This window comes from Panthera onca, chromosome C1 (assembly GCF_046562875.1).
Source record: "Panthera onca isolate mPanOnc1 chromosome C1, mPanOnc1 haplotype 2, whole genome shotgun sequence".
In the NCBI taxonomy this organism is placed as follows: domain Eukaryota; kingdom Metazoa; phylum Chordata; class Mammalia; order Carnivora; family Felidae; genus Panthera; species Panthera onca.
Window position 1 is genome coordinate 28,196,801 of NC_138346.1, and position 25,124 is coordinate 28,221,924.

At 40.2% G+C, this 25,124-nt stretch overlaps 1 protein-coding gene across 2 annotated transcripts in view; it reads right to left on the minus strand.

Moving 5' to 3' along the window:
* Positions 1 to 25,124, minus strand: part of LOC132671885 (parathyroid hormone 2 receptor) — a 115,587-nt gene that overhangs the window by 81,137 nt on the left and 9,326 nt on the right. Inside the window, exon 1 of one of the 2 annotated variants that reach the window (XM_060623281.3) lies at positions 3,026 to 3,587. The exons of the other annotated variant lie outside the window; for it this stretch is intronic. Within the exon in view, the coding sequence (XP_060479264.2) occupies positions 3,026 to 3,502 (477 nt within the window). The 5' untranslated portion in view covers positions 3,503 to 3,587. Of the gene's footprint in view, positions 1 to 3,025; positions 3,588 to 25,124 lie in introns of those variants that run through there. 2 annotated transcript variants of the gene reach the window in all.

The following is a 25,124-nucleotide window of genomic DNA, read 5'->3' on the forward strand; positions in this document are numbered from 1 at the left end:
GCTTATCCTTCTTAGTGAACAAAATAAGAGTAGAGAGATCAAGTTTCATGCCCAAGGAGGTTTCATGTTATCAGAGGAGGAATTTGAACATGGTTTTTGGGTTCCGAGGCTACTGCTCCTTCCCCCACACCAGAATGTCCCTGAAGTGATTACTGAAAAATAAAACCTGCCCGTTGGTATCTGCTCAAACCTAGTACTCTATAGAACATATATACTTCCATCCACTATGTCATGATCTTCTGGGAATTTTCTCCAGTTGTGGTGATGGATTTGCATTCACTTCCCTGCCCATATACTGTCAGAGCCACACTGATCTGCAGCCATGGAGCCTGGTGTAGGTGACTGAATCATGTGGAGTCAGCTGACTCTCGAGCCCAGCAAAACCAATGTTGTTCCTTGATAATTTTGTAAGGAAGGCAGACACTGAGATAGTCATTCAAGAAAGAACCAACCATTTGTCTGTAAGGAGTATGGTTGCCTGATAGCCTCCAGCTGCCGGACTTTCAAATGCCAGTCTCAGATCTGGGGCCAAGTGCACAATTACACAAACAACCCTGAGCTAGTAAATAAGCAACAATGGGAGTAGTAGGAGCTGGCCACTTTATCGCCACGTGGGACTCCTCCGATGGGCAACCTTTACCCCTTGAGGTCTGCGTGAGGTTGGCCGAGACTCTGGCAGATTTGCATCCCGATGTGAAGCTCTCCCTGTCCGATCATACTTTCTCACTCCCTTCTCTTTCAGAGGCATTATCCCCCCACCAAACAAATCTAATTGTAACACTAGTTCCATCTCAGAGCCTGGGTCCAGAAGGACCCAGTGACACAGTAAACAAAATACTACACATATTTATACAGTGCTCCCCATTGCCACATGATCACCTGCCTTTAGGAAAGGCATTACTGGGCACTGTAATAACACCTGAGGCGTGAATGCATAGGTTTTGAACTGTGCATTCAGGCCAAGGCAGCAATTTCACCAACCAAAAATCACAGAGATATTTAAAACCAATTGACAGATACTAGTCTATATTATCTATTTTGGGATGTGATCCAATGTTTACTGAATGTTAAACATTTGTTCTACACAAGCTTTTCTGCTTTGATGCATTCCCTTCAATATATTCTTTAAATTCAATATACATATTAGCTGGGAATGAAGACGAAGAAACTGAATATCAGAGAAGGTATCAGTGTGTTGACCTAAATCACTTTCTTTTCACTTCCAGATTTCGCTTAACCTTCAGATTTTGCTTAAGGGGCCAAAAATGTAACATATTATCACAAACTGTCATTTCATACAATTCTTAATTTATAAATATAAATTGAAGTCAGTTTAAAGCAATGTGTCTTAACCAGAGCTAACTTTGCCTCCCAAGGGACATGTGGCAACATCTAGAGACATTTTTAGTTGTCAAAACTGGGCAGGTGTCAGGGGATGCTACAGGCATCTAGTGGGAAGGACAGGGGCGCTGCTAAATACCCTACATGTACAAGACACTCCCCACAACAAGGAATTATATGGCCCAAGATGTAAATAGTTTAAAATTACAGAAAAAGCATCCAAATGTCCTTATTGTTTTATTGAAAGCTAAAATTAAAGGAAAAATTCTTCCCACAATCCCATAGTGATTGGGGGTGAGGGTGGGGGGTTGTGCTAATCAATATCCTCCATTCCCTTGGAAAAAGCAATCTAGAACACTGAATAAAACAAATGGTTAGAGTTCATTTTTCCCTTATACAAGGAAGCAATGTTTTTAAGCACATTATTCGTATTTTATGAGACAGAAACACAGGAAATATATTAGAGATCACCAGAGTTCCATAACTGTCACCAAATTCTTAGGGTGTCTTTTTTTCCCATTTGCTCATATTCCTTCTGTTATGTTAGTGAAAATTTTCAGGTTTGAGCATACCCTACAATTGCTAATAGTATTAGTCAAGATAAAACACACATATTGTTCGATTGATTTTTTAACATAAGTTGTTTGCATTAAACATCCTGGTCATGCTAGGTAAAGCCCAGTATTTAGCAGAACACTATTCCCTTTACCTTAGCCCTGTTAGGATAATTGACATATAAACTGGTCATCTGAAAGCCAAAAACATAGTAGTAAGTTTGGACAGTATCAGTACATAAATCAATGCCTTGATTTTCTCATGGTTAAAGAATGTAAAACAAAAAAAACTAACAAAAAACAAAACAAAACACAACACAGAAACACTTGGGGCTCCATTTGATGGTCAAGGTGCGCCCCCTGCTGAAAAGAAGAGAGAAATAATGTTGATACAGCTTAAATTCACAGGGCTCTTCTGCATTACATCCACAACTACACGCATCTCCTTATAGTTCATCTGAAAAGCTGAGTGTAAACCCTACATTTTATTTGACTCAAAAAAATGTGACGTTGAATTGTAATTTGCACATTATAGAGGTTCCATTCAAAAAATTCACCCAGAAAATCTCTAAACAGTATTATCGGTACAAAATGACAACTATCACTGATTCTTAACATTAGCAAACTGAGCCTTATTTAACACTGTATTTCTCTTCTATCTAACATCTTCGCATTAATGATACGTGATTCTCTATCAGGGAAAGCCGGTTATCCCGGCTCAGTAGTAGTTACTATCAATCCTAGAAGTTCAAGTTCTCAAAAGTGACAGTAAATTGCCAGCAGACAAAAATAATTTGGACTAATTAAATGAGAACCAAGGAGTGTAAGGGCAAGAAAAGTTCATTCACCTCCCAGCCTCGCTTCCTGATCCAGAACCCGTGAATATCCCTTCACCTTGCATATGCCAAGACGGTGGTCTGAATAGCACCCACCCCAGGACCCTCACCTAAAGTAATTCTTTGCAGCTCCACTAAATGCCTGTCAAACCCTGCTGGGTGCGTGTGTGTGTGTGTGTGTGTGCGCGCGCGCCCGGATGTGTCGGCGTGAGCCCAGCGCGCCTCGGTCTCCGTCTCCCTAACGCCGCGTCCCGAGGCTCCGGGAAGCAGGTGCCGCGGGGCACGGACTCTTACCTGGGCTTCGACGAGAAGGCAACCTCCGAGCAGCAGCCACCCCCAGACGTGGGGCGACGCTCCCGGCCCGGCCATGCCCGGACCAGCCCGAGCGAGAAGACGGACGCTCACCCCGGAGCCCGGAGAGGCTCCCCACTCGCAACTTGGCCAACGCGGGGCAAACTTGTGGCCGGGAGCGCGGCGCAGCTGGGGCGGCGGGAGCGCGTCTCGGATCCCCGTCCTGCGCGCCGCCGCCCGCGCCTCGGTCGGGTCTGCCGGGGAGAGCGGCTCGGCTCCCGGCCTTGACTCACCGCCCCACGAGGCCCGCGTGGGAGAGGGGGGCGCTCTCGGACCACCCCGCCCCCCCGCCCCCGATCCCGGCGCGCCCCGCGTGGAGGCAGGAGGGGCGGAGGGACGCTCGCGCTCCTCCTCAAAGTCTCTGCGTCCCGCAGCCCAGAGGACCCGAGGGCCTCGGACCCTGGGCGCTGCTGCCGCCATCCGCAGCTCCCGCCGTCTCTACTTCTGTCCACTCTGTACCGGCTTCCAACCCGCTGTCTCTTGGGGCGCCCTGGGTCCTCGGGGAGTGGTCTCAAAGTTCCCTGCTGTCCAGAAGAGCCACAGCCAAGGCAGGCCCTGGGTAGCGTGGTGTGCTGCTAAGCACCTGTGTGCTAAGGACTGCCCACAACCCTCTCAAGTTCTCTGATTGCCTTTCTCCTAACCACTGTTTATAATAATTGTTGGGGGGGCGGGAGGGGGAGGGAAGGAGAGGGAGGGAGGGAGGGAGGGAGGGAGAGAGGGGGAGGGGGAGAGAGAAAGAAAGAGATAGAAAGAGAGAAGGAAGGGGGAAAGGAGGAAGAGAGGGGGAGGGTGTGGGAGAGATTCTACTCCAGCAGAAATCTCTGGGTCAAAATTTCTTTGCATCATTTTGAGTTTTGGGTCCAGACATTAAAGAAACGCAACTGACATTCGTTTACAATTTTGTGTGTGTGTGTAAACATCTTCATTTGGGACAAAACCTGTTCCTTATTTTTCTTACAGGCATAAAAGATGTCAAAGACCTTGCTTTACAGACATTGAGTTCGGGAATATTCAGTCTCCCAGGATCTGACCCAGTTGGGAAAGAATGATTCTTATAGAGGAAACAAAATAATTCCCTCGCCTCTTGACAATGAAGATCTGAGATTTGTCACAATTGGCTTTCACAGGAGTGCCAAAGTGAAAACTGGGTTTGCTTTTAAAATTTGTAGATTATTAATGGTTGACCACTGTAAAACACTAGAAAGGGATAACTTTTATGTCTGTTTCTACATGTCTAAAAATGTTTACTCCTATCTATTTTAATAGCACTGTTTATATTATGTACATGTATTGTGAAAAATCTCATGTGCTCTTCGTAAGCAGCAAAATCTAAATTATACAACATACACACAGGCACACACCTGTAAAATTACCAAGTACAGTTCACTTCCTATTTATTCTATCAAAGATTTATTCACTCTCTGTGGTGATTATTATCTAACATCTTCAGTTTGATTAAATTATTTAGAATTATTACCTGTTATATTATCCTACTCTAGCAAGAAATAATGGCAATAGCAATAATACTGATAGATAGCATTAAGTCATTTATTCCATTCCCATTATTCTTCTAAGAACTTTACATAAAACTAATCTTTCCATTAACTGTGAGAGATAGGCATTATTGTTAGCCATATTTACAGATAAGGAAACAGACAGTAAGTCATTTGCCCAAGGTCCAAATATTCTTATTTTCTTAAGTGTATTTATTTATTTTGAGAGAGGGAGAGAGAGAGCATGAGTGCAAGCAGGGGAGGGGCAGAGAGAGAGGGAGAGAGAATCCCAAGCAGGCTCCACACTATCAGCACAGAGCCCAACGCGGTGCTCAATCTCAGGAACTGTAAAATCATGATCTGAGCCGAAATCAAGAGCCAGATGCTTAACCGACTGAGCCACCCCAGTGCCCCAAGGTCCAGATATTCTATTGTTGTGTCACTACTAATCATGTGCCCCTCTATTTGTGCAAAAGTATTATTACAGATTTTTTTCCATATTCCTTAGACCTCACAAAACCAGAAACACTTTTCCAGCCAGATTTTATTTTTCTTTGTTTGCCCTCCCTAAACTTGAAGATGATTTACCGCACATTACAGCAGTGGTTCTGAGCCAAGGATAATTTTGTCCCCCAGGGGACACCTGGCAATGTCTGGACACATGTTTCGTGTGGCACACTACACAGTACTAGCATGCAGTGGGCAGAGGCCAGGGATGCTGGCCCACATCCCACAATCCACAGGACAGCTTCTCGTCACAGACAAATCCCTGTCCCCAAACGTCAATAGTGACAAGGTTGAGAAACCCTGCATTACAGTAAAAAGGGTACCCAAAACTGTCAGCTGTTAATTAACTAGATGTTCAATAAAATAAAACAGGCCTATACATTGGAACTTACAATCAATTTGTGTAAAACTTATGCTATTTAAATGGTTCATTCATACAAACAGGTAAAAATCCCCAGGCTCTAGACTAAATTTATTCAAAATTTTGAAGATATTAAATCATGCTAAATGAAAAAGTTAGGTAAAATAAAAAATAATAACACAAACTGCTATGAGATCATCAGGATATTTGTGACCCTTGCCGGAAAATATATAATTGCTGATATTGTGGGTAAACTAGGAACAATTAGTTAAGCTCAGTTGTAAACCAATAACTTAAAAAATACAAAAAAACAAAAAACAAAAAACAAAAAAAACCTTTATGTTGAGTTGATGGAGTGACTTACCCAACAAATCTCTTTGCAAATTATATCTTGTCAAGCCTTAAAATCAATGAAAGATAAGTGACAGCTCTCATCATCCCACAAATGAAAAACAGGGTCTTGATCATTAAGGGATTCAATCCCAAGCAAATCATAGCCCCAAGGAAATGATCTGACTTCTGGCAGTTTTGTTTTGTTTGTTTTTGCAGTTGTTCATTGTTGTCTTTTGTAGGTCCCCTATGTCACATACTGACCTGTGTCAGAATTAGCTGGCGTGCTTGTTAAAAATGCACATTCTTGAGCTTTACCTCAGACCTGCTGAACCCCTATCTCCAGGGATGGCACTTGGAAATCTACATTTTTACAAGCTCCTGGTAATTCTCATACAAGATAAAGTTTCAGCACCACTGTTTAGACTGGTACATGCAGCTGGCGCGGGCTCCCCGGGGCAGTTGTGAGGTCTGATAGCCCAATACTTACTTCTCTTCCATGAAACATGCACAATCCTCTGCGACAAAAGGGCAGGGGTGGTGGCTCAACAGCCTACTTTGTTTTGTTTTGTTTGTTTGTTTTTTAATTTACAGGGAGGGGGACAAAACAGAAGAGACTCACAAATATGGAGAACAAACAGAGGGTTACTGGAGGAGCTGTGTGACGGGGGATGGGCTAAATGGGTAAGGGGAACAAAGGAATCTACTCCTGAAATCATTGTAGCACTATATGCTAACTAATTTGGATGTAAATTTTAAAAACTAAAAAAATAAATAAATAAAAAGAGTCTCTTATGTTTTGTCCCCCTCCCTGTTTTGATATTATTTTTGTTTCTCTTCCCTTATGTTCATCTGTTTGATCTCTTAAAGTCCTCATATGAGTGAAGTCATATGATATTTGTCTTTCTCTGACTAATTTTGCTTAGCATAATACCCTCCAGTTCCATCCACACAGCTGCAAATGGCAAGATTTCATTCTTTTTGATTGCCGAGTAATACTGTGTGTGTGTGTGTGTGTGTGTGTGTGTGTGTGTGTGTGTGTGTATATATATATATATATATATATATATATATATACCACATCTTCTTTATCCATTTATCCATTGATGGACATGTGGGCTCTTTCCATACTTTGGCTATTGTTGATAGTGCTGCTATAAACATGCGGTGCATGTGTCCCTTCGAAACAGCACACCTGTATCCCTTGGATAAATGCCTAGTAGTGCAATTGCTGGGTCATAGGGTAGTTCTATTTTTAGTTTTTTGAGGAACCTCCATCCTGTTTTCCAGAGTGGCTGCACCAGCTTGCATTCCCACCAACAATGCAAAAGAGATCCTGTTTCTCCGCATCCTCGCAAAAATCTGTTGTTGCCTGAGTTGTTAATGTTGCCATTCTGACAGGTGTGAGGTGGTATCTCATTGTGGTTTTGATTTGTATTTCCCTGATGATGAGTGATGTTGAGCATTTTTTCATGTGTCAGTTGGCCATCTGGATGTGTTCTTTGGAGAAGTGTCTATTCATGTCTTTTGCCCATTTCTTCACTGGATTATTTGTTTTTTGGGTGCTGAGCTTGATAAGTTCTTTATAGATTTTGGATACTCACCCTTTATCTGATATGTCGTTTGCAGCCTACTTTGTAAAGTGGAGATATGGGGACAGGAGGGTGTTAGCCCAACTTCCTCAATTGCACAAGAACAGCCTTATTGTAAGGAAGACCACTTTTGTTTTGGTTGTTGTTACTCCATTTCTGAGTGTAGGTGTCTTCCCATGTTCTAACGCTGTGCTTCTGTCTTTGTGTTCGTGGAGGAGCACCACAGGATCTGAAGCTCTGCTCTGCTTGCTCAAGCTCCAGTGCTCCTTTCTGAGCTGTTCTTGAGCAAACCCACACACTGTCTCTAGGGACTAACTGGAAAAGCTTTATTCTAGGAGCAAAGATCCCTGCTATCAGCTGCTCTAGATTTGGGGAAAGGGCAACAAAAGTGCTAAAATAATTAAATAAATTGAGATTAATTAATCAATGTGATTTAATTGCCTTAATGACTTGTTTAAGTCCCTTCAAGCTTTTTGATCCCAAGTTTGTGTATGGTTTTTGCTGTTGTTGCTGTGTCTCTGATTGTGTCTGTGTCTCTGTGTGTATGTGCGTGTCTGTGAGTGTGTGTGAGTCTGTGTCCGTGTGTGTATTTGCAGTTGTATCTGCTTTCAGCATTCCAGGAATTTCTCAAAAACTCTAGTGTACCAATCTCAGTCTTTGATGTTTTCCAGTAGAATGAAGTTTGATTCTTTAAAAATACAGGGGCCCCTGGGTGGCTCAGTCGGTTAAGCATCCGATTTTGGCTCAGGTCGCGATCTCATGGTTTGTGGGTTTGAGCCCCACATCAGGCCCTATGTGGACAGCTCAGAGCCTGGAGCCTGCTTCTGATTCTGTGTCTCCCTCTCTCTCTGCCCTTCCCCACTCATCCTCTGTCTCTCTCTCTCTCTCTCAAAAATAAATAAACATTAAAGAAAAACAATTTTAATACAGAGTTGACCCCTGTACAATGCAGGGGTTAGGGGCACTGAACCCTAGTCAGTCAAAAATCCATGTATAACTTTTGACTTCCCCAAACTTAACTACTAATAGCTTAAACAGTCAATTAATGTGTATTTTTGTATGTTATATGTATTAAATACTGTATTCTTAACAATAAAATAAGCTAGAGAAAAGAATGCTATTTCACAAAAGAATGCTATTGAGAAAAGGAAGGAAGAGAAAAAACACTTACAGTACTAAACTGGATTTACCAAAAAAATCCACATATAAGTGGACCCTTGTAGTTCAATCATGATGTTCAAGGGTCAATTATATATATATATATATTTTTCTCTCATTTCAGTGAGGCTTTACACAGGAAGTAGAAACAAATATATATTCCCAGCCTACTATCGTTTTCTGGAAACCCAAGTTAAAATATATTTTAAAAATTCTTGGGGCACCTGGGTGGCTCACTTGGTTGAGTGTCTGACTCTTGATTTAAAGCTCAGGTCATGATCCCAGGGTCCTGGTATCGAGCCCCATAGCAGGCTCCATGCTGAGTAAGGAATTTGCTTAGAACTCTCTCTCTCCGTCTTCCCCCTTCCCTGATTCTAAATAAATAAATCTCCCTCTTCCTCCTTCCCTGATTCTAAATTAATTAATTAATTAATATTCTTAGTCACACTTTTTTAAATAATATCTGCTCCAAAAGCAAATTTTGAGAATGCAGAAAAATCATAAAGAGGAGAATAAAAATCAATCAAAATTCCTTTATCTAATCTTGTGTCTACACATAATTATTTTAAAGTAAAATTGGCCTTTTAGTGTATATAACATTTTTTAAAGGAGGAGAAACAAACAGACTCAATAAGAATGTTGGGCTGGATCAGTTTTATTATTTAATTTTCTATACTTTCTATATGTTTATTGTATGATAACATATTCTGGAAATAAAAAGTTACAAAAATATTCTAGAAACAAAAATATCACTGTGGTAACTTCCTTGAACATATATTTTAATGTAAATTATTGAATATTATCTTAAAATTTTAAATCAAAGTTTTTGTTAACCATATGCTTAAATTTAAAGTTTATTGTGTATACATGTATTTACAAAGTGAACTTATTTGTAATCTCAGTAGAGCTTTTTCCTACACTCTTGCTTTCATTAGTATTATTATTTTTTAGACTCCCATCCATTTAACAAGAATGATATGTCATTATTGCCTTAATTCTATTTTTTAGTTTGCTAATACAGTTGACTGTTGTATATATTTATTGGGTAATTAATTGCATTCGTTCTTTTTAAAATCTTTTCTTTCCTCTTGATGGAAGAAATGAAGTGGCATTTACCTGAAGCCAGATAGCCTGCGTTTGAAATCCTAGCTGTGTCTTAGCTGTGTAACTCTGGGCAAAAGTTTGTTCGAAAAGTTAAATGAGTTAACAAACACAAGTATGAAAAGCAAAGTCTAATCGAGGGGAAATACTTAATAAATGTTAGCTATTATGAGTAGTATTAGTATTGATTAGTATTAATCATTATTGTTATCAATGATTTGTCTTGTGACCATAGTTTCAGAATGGGCAAAGGACTCTGTTGAGTTTGAATTTTCCTACTTATGTAGAAAACCACTGTCTATATTTAGACTATTGAATCTTTCTCTGGTATAAATATCAAAATGTTGCTCTAATGCTATATTCAGCCTAATTATTTGTACAATTAAACACTTGTAATGCTTAATCAGTGCAGAAATTTTTTAAAAGCTTTTATGTATCTGAATCTATCAATGTTTTCTTTGATAGTTCCTTCCTTAGTTTCTATGCCAAGAAAGAAATTGCACACTAAAAATTAAAATATCTTTTCATCAAGGGTACCTCAGACACTCAGTCAGGTAAATGTCAGACTTCGGCTCAGATCATGATCTCATAGTTTGTGAGTTCAAGTCCGCATCGGACTCTGCACTGACAGTGAGGAGCCTGCTTCAGATCCTCTGTCTCCCTCTCTCTCTACCCACCCCCGCCCCCCACCCCTCTCTCTCAAAAATAAATATTTAAAAAAATAATAAATAAAATATCTTGTCATCAGATTTTTTCTAGTTCTTTTTCACTATTTCATAACTCTACACTTAAACTTTTTTTTGAAGTAGCAGATATTTTAAATGGTGATTTAACAGTTTTCCCAGGTACCTAATCTGTTAACATAGCATGATATGTTCAAGAATCCATCTTTTTAATGGGAAAGACATTTTGAAGGGGGGACAGAGGGTGAAAGTTTGCTGATGGCTCTAAAATCACAACCTCAGCACCACATAAGGCTGCTATGTTAGAAGGGGCTTAGAAATTAAAGCAGAGCTTGCAGAGAGTTTAAGAGAGCATCTCTCCATTTTACCCAGGATAGAATCCCATTCATCAAACCCAGATGTCAGAGGCCCCTGTCAAGCTGTTGGCAGTGTTCCTTCTGAGCGTGTAACAGTTCGATTTGGGAAGCTGGAAGAAATGAAGCCTCCAAGGTTTAGATCGGGGGACTTTCGGGCTGGCATTCAGGAAGTAGGCAGATAGCAGCAAGGAAAAGCCTGGCCATCTATACACAGGTGTAGGTCAGCTACTCAGAAGAGAAAAAGTGTTCCACAAGGAGGGAGCCTCTGCCTGGACCCCAAGCTGATGTGCAAGGGCTCATATGCACGTGGCTTTCGGTCTGTTTAATCTGGGATGGTTATTATTATGGATAACTGGCTTCAAATGTTCATGTGAGAATTAAGTGAGGCAACGATGTCAAAGAAACTTATCAGCTGTACAAAATTACACAAAGGACAGTGAGACAGTATTTACAGGACACTTTCATACAGCTATCACATTCGAGTTACAGTTGTTAATATGCAAAGTCTTCTAAAATATTCGGTAATTAATTTGTAGCTTAAGGGAAAATAATGAAAAGGAAGCAACAGCAAATCTTAAGTTTTTCCTGCTGAGGATTAAAGGGAGTAATTAAAAAACTCAAAGCCCACCTCAGTCAAGATTAAGCCTAAGGAAAATTAAGAAATTGGACAATTATGTGTGTGGCACCATCCCACTTCCTCTCTCTCTCAAATTTCCCTTTGCCCTCGCTTGTTAAATGCCCAGTGGTTTTCACTTGTTTCTTGAAAATTAGATGCGAACCTCTTTCCCCGAGGTTCCTCACACCCCGAGCTCTTCCTCCAAGACTTCTGCCCTCTGTTTTTTTCTTTCTATATGCTCTATCTGTAGAAGTTTTAAAATATGTCCCCAAAATTCTTTGAAACATCTGAGAGGTTGGGGGTGGGGGGTGGGGTTCTATGTCTCCTTCCCTTGATTCTGGGTTCTGTGACTGTTCAACAAATACAGTGAAAGTGAACCCTAGCCTTAAGAAGCTGGAAGCTTCCACTTCTAAGGACTCCCTTTCACTCTTGGAATTTAGCCACCATGCTCTGAGGAAGTCCAAAAAGCCCACAGTGAAACTCACATGGAGACAACTGAGGACTTCAGCTCTCAACTCTGACTGACACTCCGGGCAACAACTGTCACCAACTCAGGAGCCACAAGAGTGAGCCGTGTCTGAAATAGATCCTCTGGCCCAAGGCGAGCTGCCTCAGCTACTGCTCTGTGAAGCAGAGATGGGCCCTGATCAAATTACAGATTTCTGAGCTAATTAGTGGTGGTAGTTACTTTAAGTCATTAAGATTTGGGTTAGGCTGGGGCGCCTGGGTGGTTCAGTCAGTTAAGCAACCGACTTCAGCTCAGATCATGATCTCACTGTTCGTAGATTCAAGCCCTGTGCTGGGCTCTGTACTGACAGCTCAGAGCCTGGAGGCTCCTTCAGATTCTGTGCCTCCCTCTCTCTTTCTGCCCCACCCCCACTCATGTTTTTTCTCTCTCTCTCTCCCTGTCAACAATAAATAAACATTAAAAAAAAAAAGATTTGGGTTAGCTTGTCAGAAAGCAGTAACTGAACACCATGCCACCATCAACTGACCCAGAATAGCCTACAAGATATTGAAGGAGAAAAAAAGTTGGAGAACACAACTTTAAGACCTACTGTAAAGCTACAATAATCAAGACAGTGTGGTATTGGCAAAGGAATAGACAATACATCCGTGGAACCCAATAGACAGCCCAGAAACAGACCCCCACAAATAGGGTCTCACTGATCTTTGACAAAGGAGGAAAGGCAATTCAATGGAGCAAATATTGTCTCTTCAACAAATAGAGCTGGAACAACTCAACAGCCACATACAAAAAAATTAATCTACACACAGAACTTACACCCATTTCAAAAATTAGCTCAAAGTGGATCATAGACTTAAATGTAAAATGCAAAATCATAAAACTCCTAGAAGAAAACATAGGAGAAAACCTAGATGACCATGGGTATGGTGGTGACTTTTATATGCAACTCCAAGGACATGATCCATGAAAGAAATAAGCGATGAGCTGGACTTCACTAAAATTAAAATGTTCTGCTCTGAAAAACCAATATCAACGTCCTTAAGGAAATTCAGGGGAACCTGGGTGGCTCAGTCGGTTAAGCATCCGACTCCTCATTTCGACTCAGGTCATGATCTTCCAGTGTGAGCCCGCATCAGGCTCCAGCTTTCTCCCTATCTTTCTGCTCCTCCCCCGCTCTCACTCTCTCACATACACAGGTATTAAAATAAAATAAAATAAAATAAAATAAAATAAAATAAAATATTCAAATTATAACAATGAGATAGTCAAAGTATAACAATGAAATACATCTTTTAGAATAGCCAAAATCTGGAACACTGACAAAACTGAGGCTATGCATGTGTGGGGGAAGTCGGCATAAGGGAGATCTCTGTGCCTTCCTCTCAAGTTTGTTGTAGACCTAAAACTGCTCTAAAAAATAATAAAGTCTTTTAAAATTTTTCATCTAGCTGCCGGCATGGGATATGATAACAATTTGGTTTCATTGTTAGCTCACTTATGACCATGACTCAACCCTGGCCAAATGTTGACTAGACAGGTAACCCCTTCTGCCCTAACACTCCATTTTGTCTTTCCAAAATCATATGGCCTCCTCAGAATTGACTCATTCTTCTGTCAAGAATTTCTAAGAACTGAGATTCTTCTTTAGAAATGCCATAGAATATGAGTAGTTGAAAAATCTTAGAACTTCATCCTAATATATAAATCACCTCTACAAATCTATAGCCATATTTCCTCAATAAAAGGATACCTGGGGTAGTGAGATTTACATGGAAAACACCTGACTGGACTAACCAACAGCATAGATTAAATGGCCACAAGTGATGATGACAAGGACTTGTATTTTATAGTGCTCTATAAAATATCTACACATTTTATAAGTTCCCTTCATACATCCATATCTTGCAAAATATTTGTGTCAGCAAAACAGCCCAAACAGCCCTACGGGCTGTTGGGACCCCAAACAGCCCTACGAGATGAGGATTAAGGCACCCATTTTGGTGACGGTACCATTTAAACCAGGGAACTGCAACACAGAGAGAGGCTAAGTGACTCGCAGAAGGACACACAGCAGGAGGTAGAGACCACAGCCCAGGTCTTCTGTTTCCACATCCATCACTTTTCCTACCAGCCTACCCTACCCTTCTGCAATGCACTTTAGTATCTGCATAAAACTCCACAGACCTACTAAGTGCCTCCTCATTCATCTTCTCATTTCTCCCACAAAGACAATTTTCTACGAGAATCACATTGTTTTTAAAGAGATGCTGGTTAAACTAGTTAGTCACACTTCAGGCAGTATGTCATATCTATCAGTGATTTATTTTATTTTTTTTTTTAAGTTTATTTATTTTTGAGACGGAGAGAGACAGAGCATGAACGGGGGAGGGGCAGAGAGAGAGGGAGACACAGAATCGGAAGCAGGCTCCAGGCTCCGAGCCATCAGCCCAGAGCCCGACGCGGGGCTCGAACTCACGGACCGCGAGATCGTGACCTGAGCCGAAGTCGGATGCTTAACCAACTGAGCCACCCAGGCGCCCCAGTGATTTATTTTTTGAGTCTCTCAGCAGAGGGAGCCATATGCTCCCAAGAATGTACGAAATAACACTTAAAAGAGAAATTTAACCTCAATAAGAAAAAGAATGACCCTTTAATTTGGAGATGGATTAGGAAAGAACATTGAGATGTTTAATGTAGTTGTTTCTCTATTTATTTAAAAAAAGGGGGGGGTGCTCAAGAAATCTTGAAGAAGGTAATCTGATTAAAACTTTTAGGCCTTCAGGAGCCATGACGGTTTGTTAGCAATTTACATTAACTGCTTTCTAGACACTGATGCTCACTGTTAAGAAGAAAATATTGGGGTGCCTGGATGGCTCGGTTAAGCATCTGACTTTGGTTCAGGTCATGAGCTCACGACTTGTGAGTTCAAGCCCCATGTCGAGCTCTGTGCTGACAGCTCAGAGCCTGGAGCCTGCTTCAGATTCTGTGTCTCCCTCTCTCTGCCCCTTTCCCTCCCTCCCTCCCTCTCTCTCTCAAAAGCAAAGAAATGTTAAAAATTTTTTTAATAAAAAAAGAAGTAAATGTTGATAAAGAAATAGAACATATTCTTTGTGGCCTAAAGAATGTATATAACAAAGCAAAATATCAACATAACCAAAATAATGTCTTACAAAAATAACTACGGGCTACAGAGCAAGGGAGTAATCGGGTTGGGGCTAAGGATACCTGAAGAAGGTTTCTAGGAGGTGGGAAGATTTGCAAAGCTTCTGAGGTGATATGACAAAGGGAGAGGGCATTTATGTGTTTCCCATGACATGAACTCACCACGAAGCTGGGTGGGTTTATAATATTTATATCATATAAATATTACAGAATAGAGCCATATTATAGAATGTGTACAAGGAAACAAGAGGAAAATGGCCTTGCCAGTAAGGACAGGAAGATGAGAAGTAGCAGGGGCTGGGAGTCCCTCATTACCTGGATAAGACACGGAATTGGGAATGGCATGGCAGCCAGTCACGTGCCACTGCAAAGTTAAGACATGAAAACGTTTGCATGGGAGGGGTGCCTGGGTGGCTTAAGCCTCCCACTCTTGATTTCTGCTCAGGTTGTGATCTCATGGTCATGAGATGGAACCCTGCTTCTGGCTCTGCACGGAGCATGGAGCCTGCTTGGGATTCTCTCTCTCCCTCTCTCTTTCTGCCCTTCCCCACTTATCCTCTCCCTCCCTCCCTCCCTCTCTCTCTTAAAATAAATAAACAGTTTTTTTAAATGTTTGCATGGGGAAAGTGTTCCGTTTGCTCTGTGTAGAACGGATGCAGTGAGGGGGAGCCATGGACTGGTGTCAGCGGGCCATTCCTAGGAGGAACTAGAACAGAGCAGGCACTGTGTGTCGGGCACAAGAGCTTCAAAGGAAACAATCCTGTTGTCTCCAATGCTTTCCCAAGAGGGACACCGAACCCTGTGCGGGTGACAGAGGATTTCAGAGGAAACATGGGGACTGAGCGTGCAGAGTGGCTATGCCTAAGTTAACAGAGGAGGCCGAAGAGGGTAAAAAGGATGATGGGGTTAAAAACAATCCCCTTCAGCAGGAGAAGGAGCCAAGAGGGCGGAACAGCATGGAAGTTTTTAGTGTGTCTCGCGTCCATGAAATACAGCCAGACCAACACTAAACCATCCTGCACACCTAGAAAACTGATTAGAGGATTAACACAACCATCTGCACAACCTGAACCACAGAATTCAGCCGGTACGCGGTGCGGAGAAGTGAACTTGGGGAGCGAGAAGGCACAGGAAGGGAGGTGCTTTTGCAAGTGAGAGAGGACCGAGAATGGGATGGGGTGGGGTGAAGAATACGGGAAAAGCACCCCTCTCCAAAAGCAGCTGGAGAGAAAGTGGGAAATCGGAAACAGCCGCAGGGACTAAACTAAAAAGGGAGAAAGGAGAGGGTTTAAATTCCATTAAGACTGTAAACAAGGGGAGCTCAAAGGCTGCAACTCCGCAGCTCCATACCTGGCGGTGCTCTGGTGGGAAGGGCGAATCCCCAGGAACAGAGTGCGCTCCGGGAGGTTCTCAGGCCACACGGGCAAAAGTGGTTCCACTGCCAGAAGGACATTTGGTAAAGACTGCTGAAGCCACCTGGTCCCAGCAGACCCCAGAAAACGGCCACATTCGCTGGTGCTGGAACAAGGTCCTTAAGGGTGAAGCCTGGTGCCAGATGTGTGTTGTGATTTTCCGTAATCCCTGAAAAGCTGCTGCTACACTGTCTCACGAACTTTTTCTGGGGCGGGCTGGCACCTGGCCGCAGTCTCAGGGCACTGGCAACAGCAGGGTCCAGTGGGTGTTCCTGGGTGCAGCCGACATTCGGCCATTGCTCACTCGGCCATTGCTCAGTGAGACCCTCGCACAGAGGGGCGGAACGGGTCAAAGCCACAGTCCTTCAGAAGTAAGGGGCCAGGGAAAACAGCCACATTTGAGACAAAACTCGGGAGAGAGGTACTGTCTGGGGCCTGGTCACGGAGAGTGAAAAAGCAGGGAGTGGACGAGAGCTGAAGACAGAGGACAGGTGCGCGACTGCTGATCCGGGAGAACAGAGTGGGTGGCTGGGTGGCGCTGTTTCACCCCTCCCGCGCATACGCATACGCACACGCACCTATGAGCCCTGCAACAATCCACCCCAGTAGGCTAGCAGCGCCATCTAGTGGAGAGCAGAGCCTTTACCCTGAGCCCCGCCCAACTGGGCCAACTTCGCTCTTCAAGAACACAAGTCTCCCCGCCTGCTTAGTTTATGGACTATAAACAGCTACAAGTCTGACTTCTAGGGAAAAATTAAGTAATTTCAGTCTTACATCAATCTGTTAGCAGGTCCATCTATTCATTTTCTTTTTTTTTCTTTTACACTTCTTTTTCTTGAATACAGAAAGAGAAAAAAAATTATTTTCATTTTCAATTTTTATTAAAAATATTTTTCATTAATTTTTATTACTATATTTTTCATTAATTTTTATTACTATATTTTTAAATTTGTGTAAGTTTTTTCAAATTCTCTTTTACTTCCATCAGTTTATTTTAGTCTACTTCAGTCTATTCACTTTTTCAAATTTTCAAACTATTTCCTTTTTTTTTCTCTTTTTTTATTCTTTTCTTTTTCTTGAATGCAAAAAGGGAAAAACTTCATTTTTACTTTCAATTCTATTAAAAATATTTTTCTTTAATTTTTTTACTATGTTTTTTGCTTTTGGGTAATTTTTTTCAAATTCTATTTTACTTCCATCATTTTATTTTAGTCTACTACAGTGTATTCACTTTTTCAAATTTTCTTTTTTTAAAAAAAATTTTTTTTCACGTTTATTTATTTTCTTGAGACAGAGAGGCAGAGCATGAATGGGGGAGGGTCAGAGAGACAGGGACACACAGAATCCAGAACAGGCTCCAGACTCCGAGCTGTCAGCACAGAGCCTGATGCAGGGCCCGAACCCACGGACCACGAGATCATGACCTGAGCCGATGTTGGACGCTCAACCGACTAAGCCACCCAGGCACCCCGGCTTTTTTCAAATTTTCAAGTGATTTCCCTTTGTTTTTTTCTTTTTTCTCTTTTTCGTTTCTTTTCTTGAATATAGAAAAAGAAAATATCCATTTTTATTTTTAATTTTTATTAAAAATATTTTTCTTTTTTTCTACTATATTCTTTACTTTTGTGTATATTTTTTCAAATTCTATTTTACTTCAATCATCTCATTTTAGTCTACTTCAGTGTATTCACTTTTTCAAATTCTCAAACGATTTCCTTTTTTTTCTCCCCCACTTTTTTTTTCTCTAATCTGTCAAACCACTTTCAACACCAGACCAAAACACACCTAGGATCTAGCATCATTTATTCAATTTGTGTGTGTGTTTTGATTTTTTAATTTTAATATTTTTTAATTTTAATATTTTTTTAATTTTTCTACCTCATTAATTCCTTTTCTCCCTTCAAAATGACAGAACGAAGGAATTCACCCCCAAAAAAAGAACATGAAGAATCGACAGCCAGGGATTTAACCAACACAGATACAAGCAAGATGTCTGAACCAGAATTTAGAATCACGATAATAAGAATACTAGCTGGAGTCGAAAATAGATTAGAATCCCTTTCTGCAGAGATAAAAGAAGTAAAAAACAGCCAGAATGAAATTAAAAATGCTATAACTGAGCTGCAATCACGGATGGATGCAGCAGCAGCAAGGATGGATGAGGCAGAACAGAGAATCCGCGATATAGAGGACAAACTTAGAGAATAAAGAAGCAGAAAAAAGAGGGAGATTAAGGCAAAAGAGCACGATTTAAGAATTAGAGAAATCAGTGACTCATTAAAAAGGAACAACATCAGAATCATAGGGGTCCCAGAAGAGGAAGAGAGACAAACAGGGGTAGAAGGGTTATGTGAACAAATCATAGCAGAAAACTTTCCTAACCTAGGGAAACACACAGACATCAAAATCCAGGAAGCACAGAGGACCCCCATTAGATTCAACAAAAATCGACCATCAACAAGGCATATCATAGTCAAATTCACAAAATACTCAGGCAAGGAGAGAATCATGAAAGCAGCAAGGGAAAACAGTTCCCTAACCTACAAGGAAGACAGATCAGGTTTGCAGCAGACCTATCCACAGAAAGTTGGCAGGCCAGAAAGGAATGGTAGGATATATTCAGTGTGCTGAATCAGAAAAATAGGCAGCCAAGACTTCTTTATCCAGCAAGGCTGTCATTCAAAATAGAAGGAGAGATAAAAAGTTTCCCAGACAAACAAAAATTAAAGGAGTTTGTGACCACTAAACCAGCCCTGCAAGAAATTTTAAGGGGGACTCTCTGAGGAGAGAAAAGATTAAAAAAAATTATACATATATATTATATATATATAATATATACATAATTATATATATATATATATATCAAAAGCAACGAAGATTAGTAAGGACCAGAGAAGACCACCAGAAACTCCTACTCTACAAGCATCATAATGGCAATAAATTCATATCTTTCAGTACTCACTCTAAACATCAATGGATTCAATGCTGCAATCAAAAGACACAGGTTAACAGAACAGATAAGAAAACAAGATCCATCTATATGCTGTTTACAAGAGACCCACTTTAGACCTAAAGACACCTTCAGATCAAAAATAAGCTAATGGAGAACCATCTATCATGCTAATGGTCAACAAAAAGAAAGCCGGAGTAGCGATACTTCTATTAGACAATCCAGACTTTAAAATAAAGACTGTATCAAGAGATGCAGAAGGGCATTATATCATAATCAAGGGGTCTGTCCACCAAGAAGACCTAACAATTGTAAACATTTATGCGCCAAATGTGGCAGCACCCAAATATATAAATCAATTAATCACAAACATAAAGAAACTCATCGATAGTAATACCATAATAATAGGAGACTTCAATACCCCACTGACAGCAATGGACAGATCATCTAATCAAAAAATCAACAAGGAAACAGTGGCTTTATATGACACACTGGACCAGATGGACTTAACAGATATATTCAGAACATTTCATCCTAAAGCAGCAGAATATGCATTCTCCTCCAGTGCACGTGGAACGTTCTCCAGAATAGACCATATACCGGGACACAAATCAGCCCTAAGTAAGTACAAAAAGATCGAGATCATACCGTGCATATTTTTAGACCATAATGCTATGAAACTCAAAATCAACAAGAAAAAATTTGGAAAGGCAACAAATACTTGGACACTGAAGAACATCCTACTAAAGATGAATGGGCTAACCAAGCAGTTAAAGAGGAAATTAAAAAGTATATGGAAGTCAATGAAAATGATAACACCACAACCCAAAACCTCTGGGATGCAGCAAAGGTGGTCATAAGAGGAAAGTATATAGCAATCCAGGCCTTCCTAAAGAAGGAAGAAAGATCTCAGATACACAAACTAACTTTACGCCTTAAGGAGCTGGAAAAAGAACAGCAAATAAAACCCAAAACCAGCAGAAGACAGGAAATAATAAAGATTAGAGTAGAAATTAATGCTATCAAAACAAAAAAAAAAACCCAAAAAACAGTAGAACGGATCAATGAAACCAGAAGCTGGTTCTCTGAAAGAGTTAACAAAATTGATAAACCACTAGCCAGTTTGATCGAAAAGAAAAAGGAAAGGACCCAAATAAATAAAATCAAGAGTGAAAGAAGAGAGATCACAACCAACACAGCAGAAATAAAAACAATAAGAAGAGAATATTATGAGCAATTATATGCCAATAAAATGGGCAATCTGGAATAAATGGACAAATTCCTAGAAACATATACCCTACTAAAACTGAAACAGGAAGAAATAGAAAATTTGAACAGACCCATAACCAGTAAGGAAATTGAATTAGTAATCAAAAATCTGCCAAAAAACAAGAGTCCAGGGCCAGATGGCTTTCCAGGGGAATTCTACCAAACATTTAAGGAAGAGTTAATTCTTCCTTATTCTTCCTTAGTATTATCCTATTCTCTTGAAGCTGCTCCAAAAAATAGAAACGGAAGGAAAACTTTCAAACTCTTTCTATGAAGCCTGCATTACCTTGATTCCAAAACCAGACAGAGACGCCACTAAAAAGGAGAACTATAGACCAATTTCCCTGATGAACATGGATGCAAAAATCCTCAACAAGATATTAGCCAACTGGCTCCAACAATACATTAAAAAAAATTATTCACCACGACCAAGTGGGATTTATTCTTGGACTGCAGGGCTGGTTCAATACTCACAAATCAATCAATGTGATACATCACATTAATAAAAGGAAGGATAAGAACTATATGATCCTGCCAATAGATTCAGACAAAGCATTTGACAAAATACAGGATCCTTTCTTAATAAAAACCCTCAAGAAAGTCCGAATAGAAGGAACATACCTTAACATCATAAAAGCCATATATGAAAAGCTCACACTAATATCCTCAGTGGGGAAAAACTGAGAGCTCTCCCACTAAGGTCAGGAACAAGACACTCTCACCACTGTTATTCAACATAGTATTGGAAGTCTTAGCCTCTGCAATCAGACAACACAAAGAAATAAAAGGCATCCAAATTGGCCAGGAGGAGGTCAAACTTTCACTCTTCGCAGAACACATGATACTCTATATGGAAAACCCAAATATGCCACCAAAAAACTGCTAGAATTGATTCATGAATTCAGCAAAGTTGCAGGATATAAAATCAACGCACAGAAATCGGTTGCATTCCTATACACCAACAATGAAGTGACAGAAAGAGAAATCAAGGAATTGATCCCATTTACAGTTGCACAAAAAACCATAAAATACCTAGGAATAAATCTAACCAAAGAGGTGAAAAATCTATATGCTGAAAACTATAGAAAGCTTATGAAAGAAATTGAAGAAGATACAAAAAAAAAAAAAATGGAAAAGGTTCCACGCTCCTGTGTAGGAAGAACAAATATTATTAAAATGTTGATACTACCAAAGCAATCTACATATCCAATGCAATCCCTATCAAAATAACACCAGCATTCTTCACAGAGCTAGAACAAATAATCCTAAAATTTGTATGGAACCAGAAAAGACCCCGAATAGCCAAAGCAATCTTGAAAAAGAAAACCAAAGCAGGAGGCATCACAATCCCAGACTTCAAGCTATACTACAAAGCTGTAACTATCAAGACAGTATGGTACTGGCACAAGAACAGACACTCAGATCAATGGAACAGAATAGAGAACCCAGAAATGGACCCACAAACGTATGGCCAACTAATCTTTGACAAATCAGGAAAGAATATCCAATGGAATAAAGACAGTCTCTTCAGCAAGTGGTGCTGGGAAAACTGGACAGCGACATGCAGAAGAATGAACCTGGACCACTTTCTTACACCATACACAAAAATAAACTCAAAATGGATGAAAGACCTCAATGTAAGACAGGAAGCCATCAAAATCCTAGAGGAGAAAGCAGGCAAAGACCTCTTTGATCTTGGCCGCAGCAACTTCTTACTCATCTCCGGAGGCAAGGGAAACAAAAACAAAAATGAACTACTGGGACCTCATCAAAATAAAAAGCTTCTGCACAGTGAAGGAGAGAATCAGCAAAACTAAAACCAGCAGAATGGGAGAAGATATTTGCAAATGACATATCAGATAAAGGGTGAGTATCCAAAATCTATAAAGAACTTATCAAACTCAGCACCCAAGAAACAAATAATCCAGTGAAGAAATGGGCAAAAGACATGAATAGACACTTCTCCAAAGAAGACGTCCAGATGGCCAACCAACACATGAAAAAATGCTCAACATCACTCATCATCAGGGAAATAGAAATCAAAACTACAGTAAGATACCGCCTCACACTTGTCAGAATGGCTAACGTTAACACCTCAGGCAACAACAGATGTTGGCGAGGATGAGGAGAAAGAGGATCTCTTTTGCACTGTTGGTGGGAATGCAAGCTGGTGCAGCCACTCTGGAAAACAGGATGGAGGTTCCTCAAAAAACTAAAAATAGAACTACCCTATGACCCAGCAATTGCACTACTGGGCATTTATCCACGGGATACAGGTGTGCTGTTTCGAAGGGACACATGCACCCCCATGTTTATAGCAGCACTATCAACAATAGCCAAAGTATGGAAAGAGCCCACATGTCCATCAATGGCTGAATGGATAAAGAAGAGGTGGTGTGTGTATATATATATATATATATATATATATATATATATATATATATATAAATGGAGTATTACTCGGCAATCAAAAAGAATAAAATCTTGTCATTTGTAGCTATGTGGATGGAACTGGAGTGTATTATGCTAAGTGAAATTAGTCAGTCAGAGAAAGACAAAAATCATATGACTTCACTCATATGAGGACTTTAAGATATAAAACAGATGAACATAGGGGAGAGAAGCAAAAATAATATAAAAACGGAGGGGGACAAAAACATAAGAGACTCTTAAATATGGAGAACAAACAGAGGGTTACTGGAGGGGTTGTGGGGGGGGGGGGCGATGGGCTAAATAGGTAAGGGGCACTAAGTGATCTACTCCCGAAATCATTGTTGCACTATACGCTAACTAATTTGGATGTAAATTTAAAAAAATAAAAAATTAAATTAAAAAAAAATATATATTTATATATATAAAAAATCCCCCTTGGGGATGCCTGGGTGGCTCAGTTGGTTAAGCATCAGATTCTTGATCTTGGCTCAGGTCATGATCTCATGGGTTTATGCATTTAAGCCCCACATCCGGCCTCATGTGGAGTCCCAAATCGGGCTATGCACTGTCAGTGCAGAGCCTGCTTAGGATTCTCTCTGTCCCTCCCCTACTCATGCGCATTCTCTCTCTCAGAATAAATAAAAATTTTTTAAAATACCTTTTTGCAAGTCTTGGAGCCCAAAAGTATGGGAACAGTGTTGAAGGCAGGAAAGGATACTGCTTTGCCAGGGGAGAAATGCTCATCTTTAACACTTGATGTTGTGTTTCGGGACCATTGGAACATACAGGTGGCAGGAGGGGGAGAATAGCAACAGAGAACGTGGAATCGGAGTGGGGCCACAATGACAGCCCTGAAGACAGATTTAGGAACAGTCCTGATACAAGCGGAGGCTGAGACCACAGAGTGGATGAATTACTTGAAGAAACTCAATGTATGCAAGAATACAAATGACTTCCTTGTATAATTTGTATACACACATCCAGTATACCCAAGCGTGGCATAACCCTATTATGCATCGTTCACACACCTGGGGTAATGGACGGGCGAGCAGAGTACTACAAAAACAGGCCCACCACCTCTCATATCCTATCCAGTTGGTTTCTACTCCACAAATACGAAGTCAACACTTGTCAAATAGTTATTAAGATTTACTATGAAATGTGCATTTATCTTCTCCAAAAAACTTTGTTTTGCTTTTTAGGAAACATATGAGAGATATAAATACATGTAGTTAAATATCCATTTAGACACCAAATATCTTTTTATAAAAGACTACCTTGCTTAGTTGAACATAACACACATACATCCTATTTCCAATAAAACATAAATAGGCTGAAAAATTAAAGAAATTATTCATAGCAATTATTTATTGAACTCTCATTGGCTTAACTTGAAAATATTTAGATAAAATTAAGTTATTGTCTGATTTTTTCCATATATAAAATAATTTTCCCTAAATTAAATCAATGGGGTCTATAGAAAAAGTTATAGATAATATAATAAAACTAATACCAATGTAACCACTAATATAATTTATTCAGAGCCATCCCTTAGCAATCTGGGCAATGTTGCTGTTTTTACTGCATTACCAGGCTAAACTAATATTAGGGGAAAAAAGGTTCTAATGAGACATTCAAATAGCTCTTGCCATTTTTGAAAATTTAAGAATATCCCACTGCAGTATAAATAAACATATCTTTTCATTTTAGGTGGTCCCAAAGATAGGTACTGATGACTAATTTAATAACTAAGCAGATTTTTTTGGCAACTGCTTCTCAGGATATTATATTACTAAAGAGAAAAGTCTACTGAAGTCAATTCTATCCCCTTACATTTCGGGAAATTCGAACATTACTATTTAGAATTCATATTTTGTTTTGTTGGCCATAAGCAAGTATGCTACCAGCCTCTGGACATATAACCACCATAATATTTATTTTAGTAGGCTATAAAGAGCAGCATTCTCTGCAGAAACAACATGGGCCAAATAACTAAAAGTAATAGCTAGAGATTGAGGATCTATTGAAATAAGTGCTTTTTTTTTTCCCTATGGGATTATTAATGAAGGTTTAAGTCTCTAGAGACAGAGTGAATAGAATGTCAATATAAAGGGCTGGAGGGATATTACACAGGGATTTGGAGCCTCACG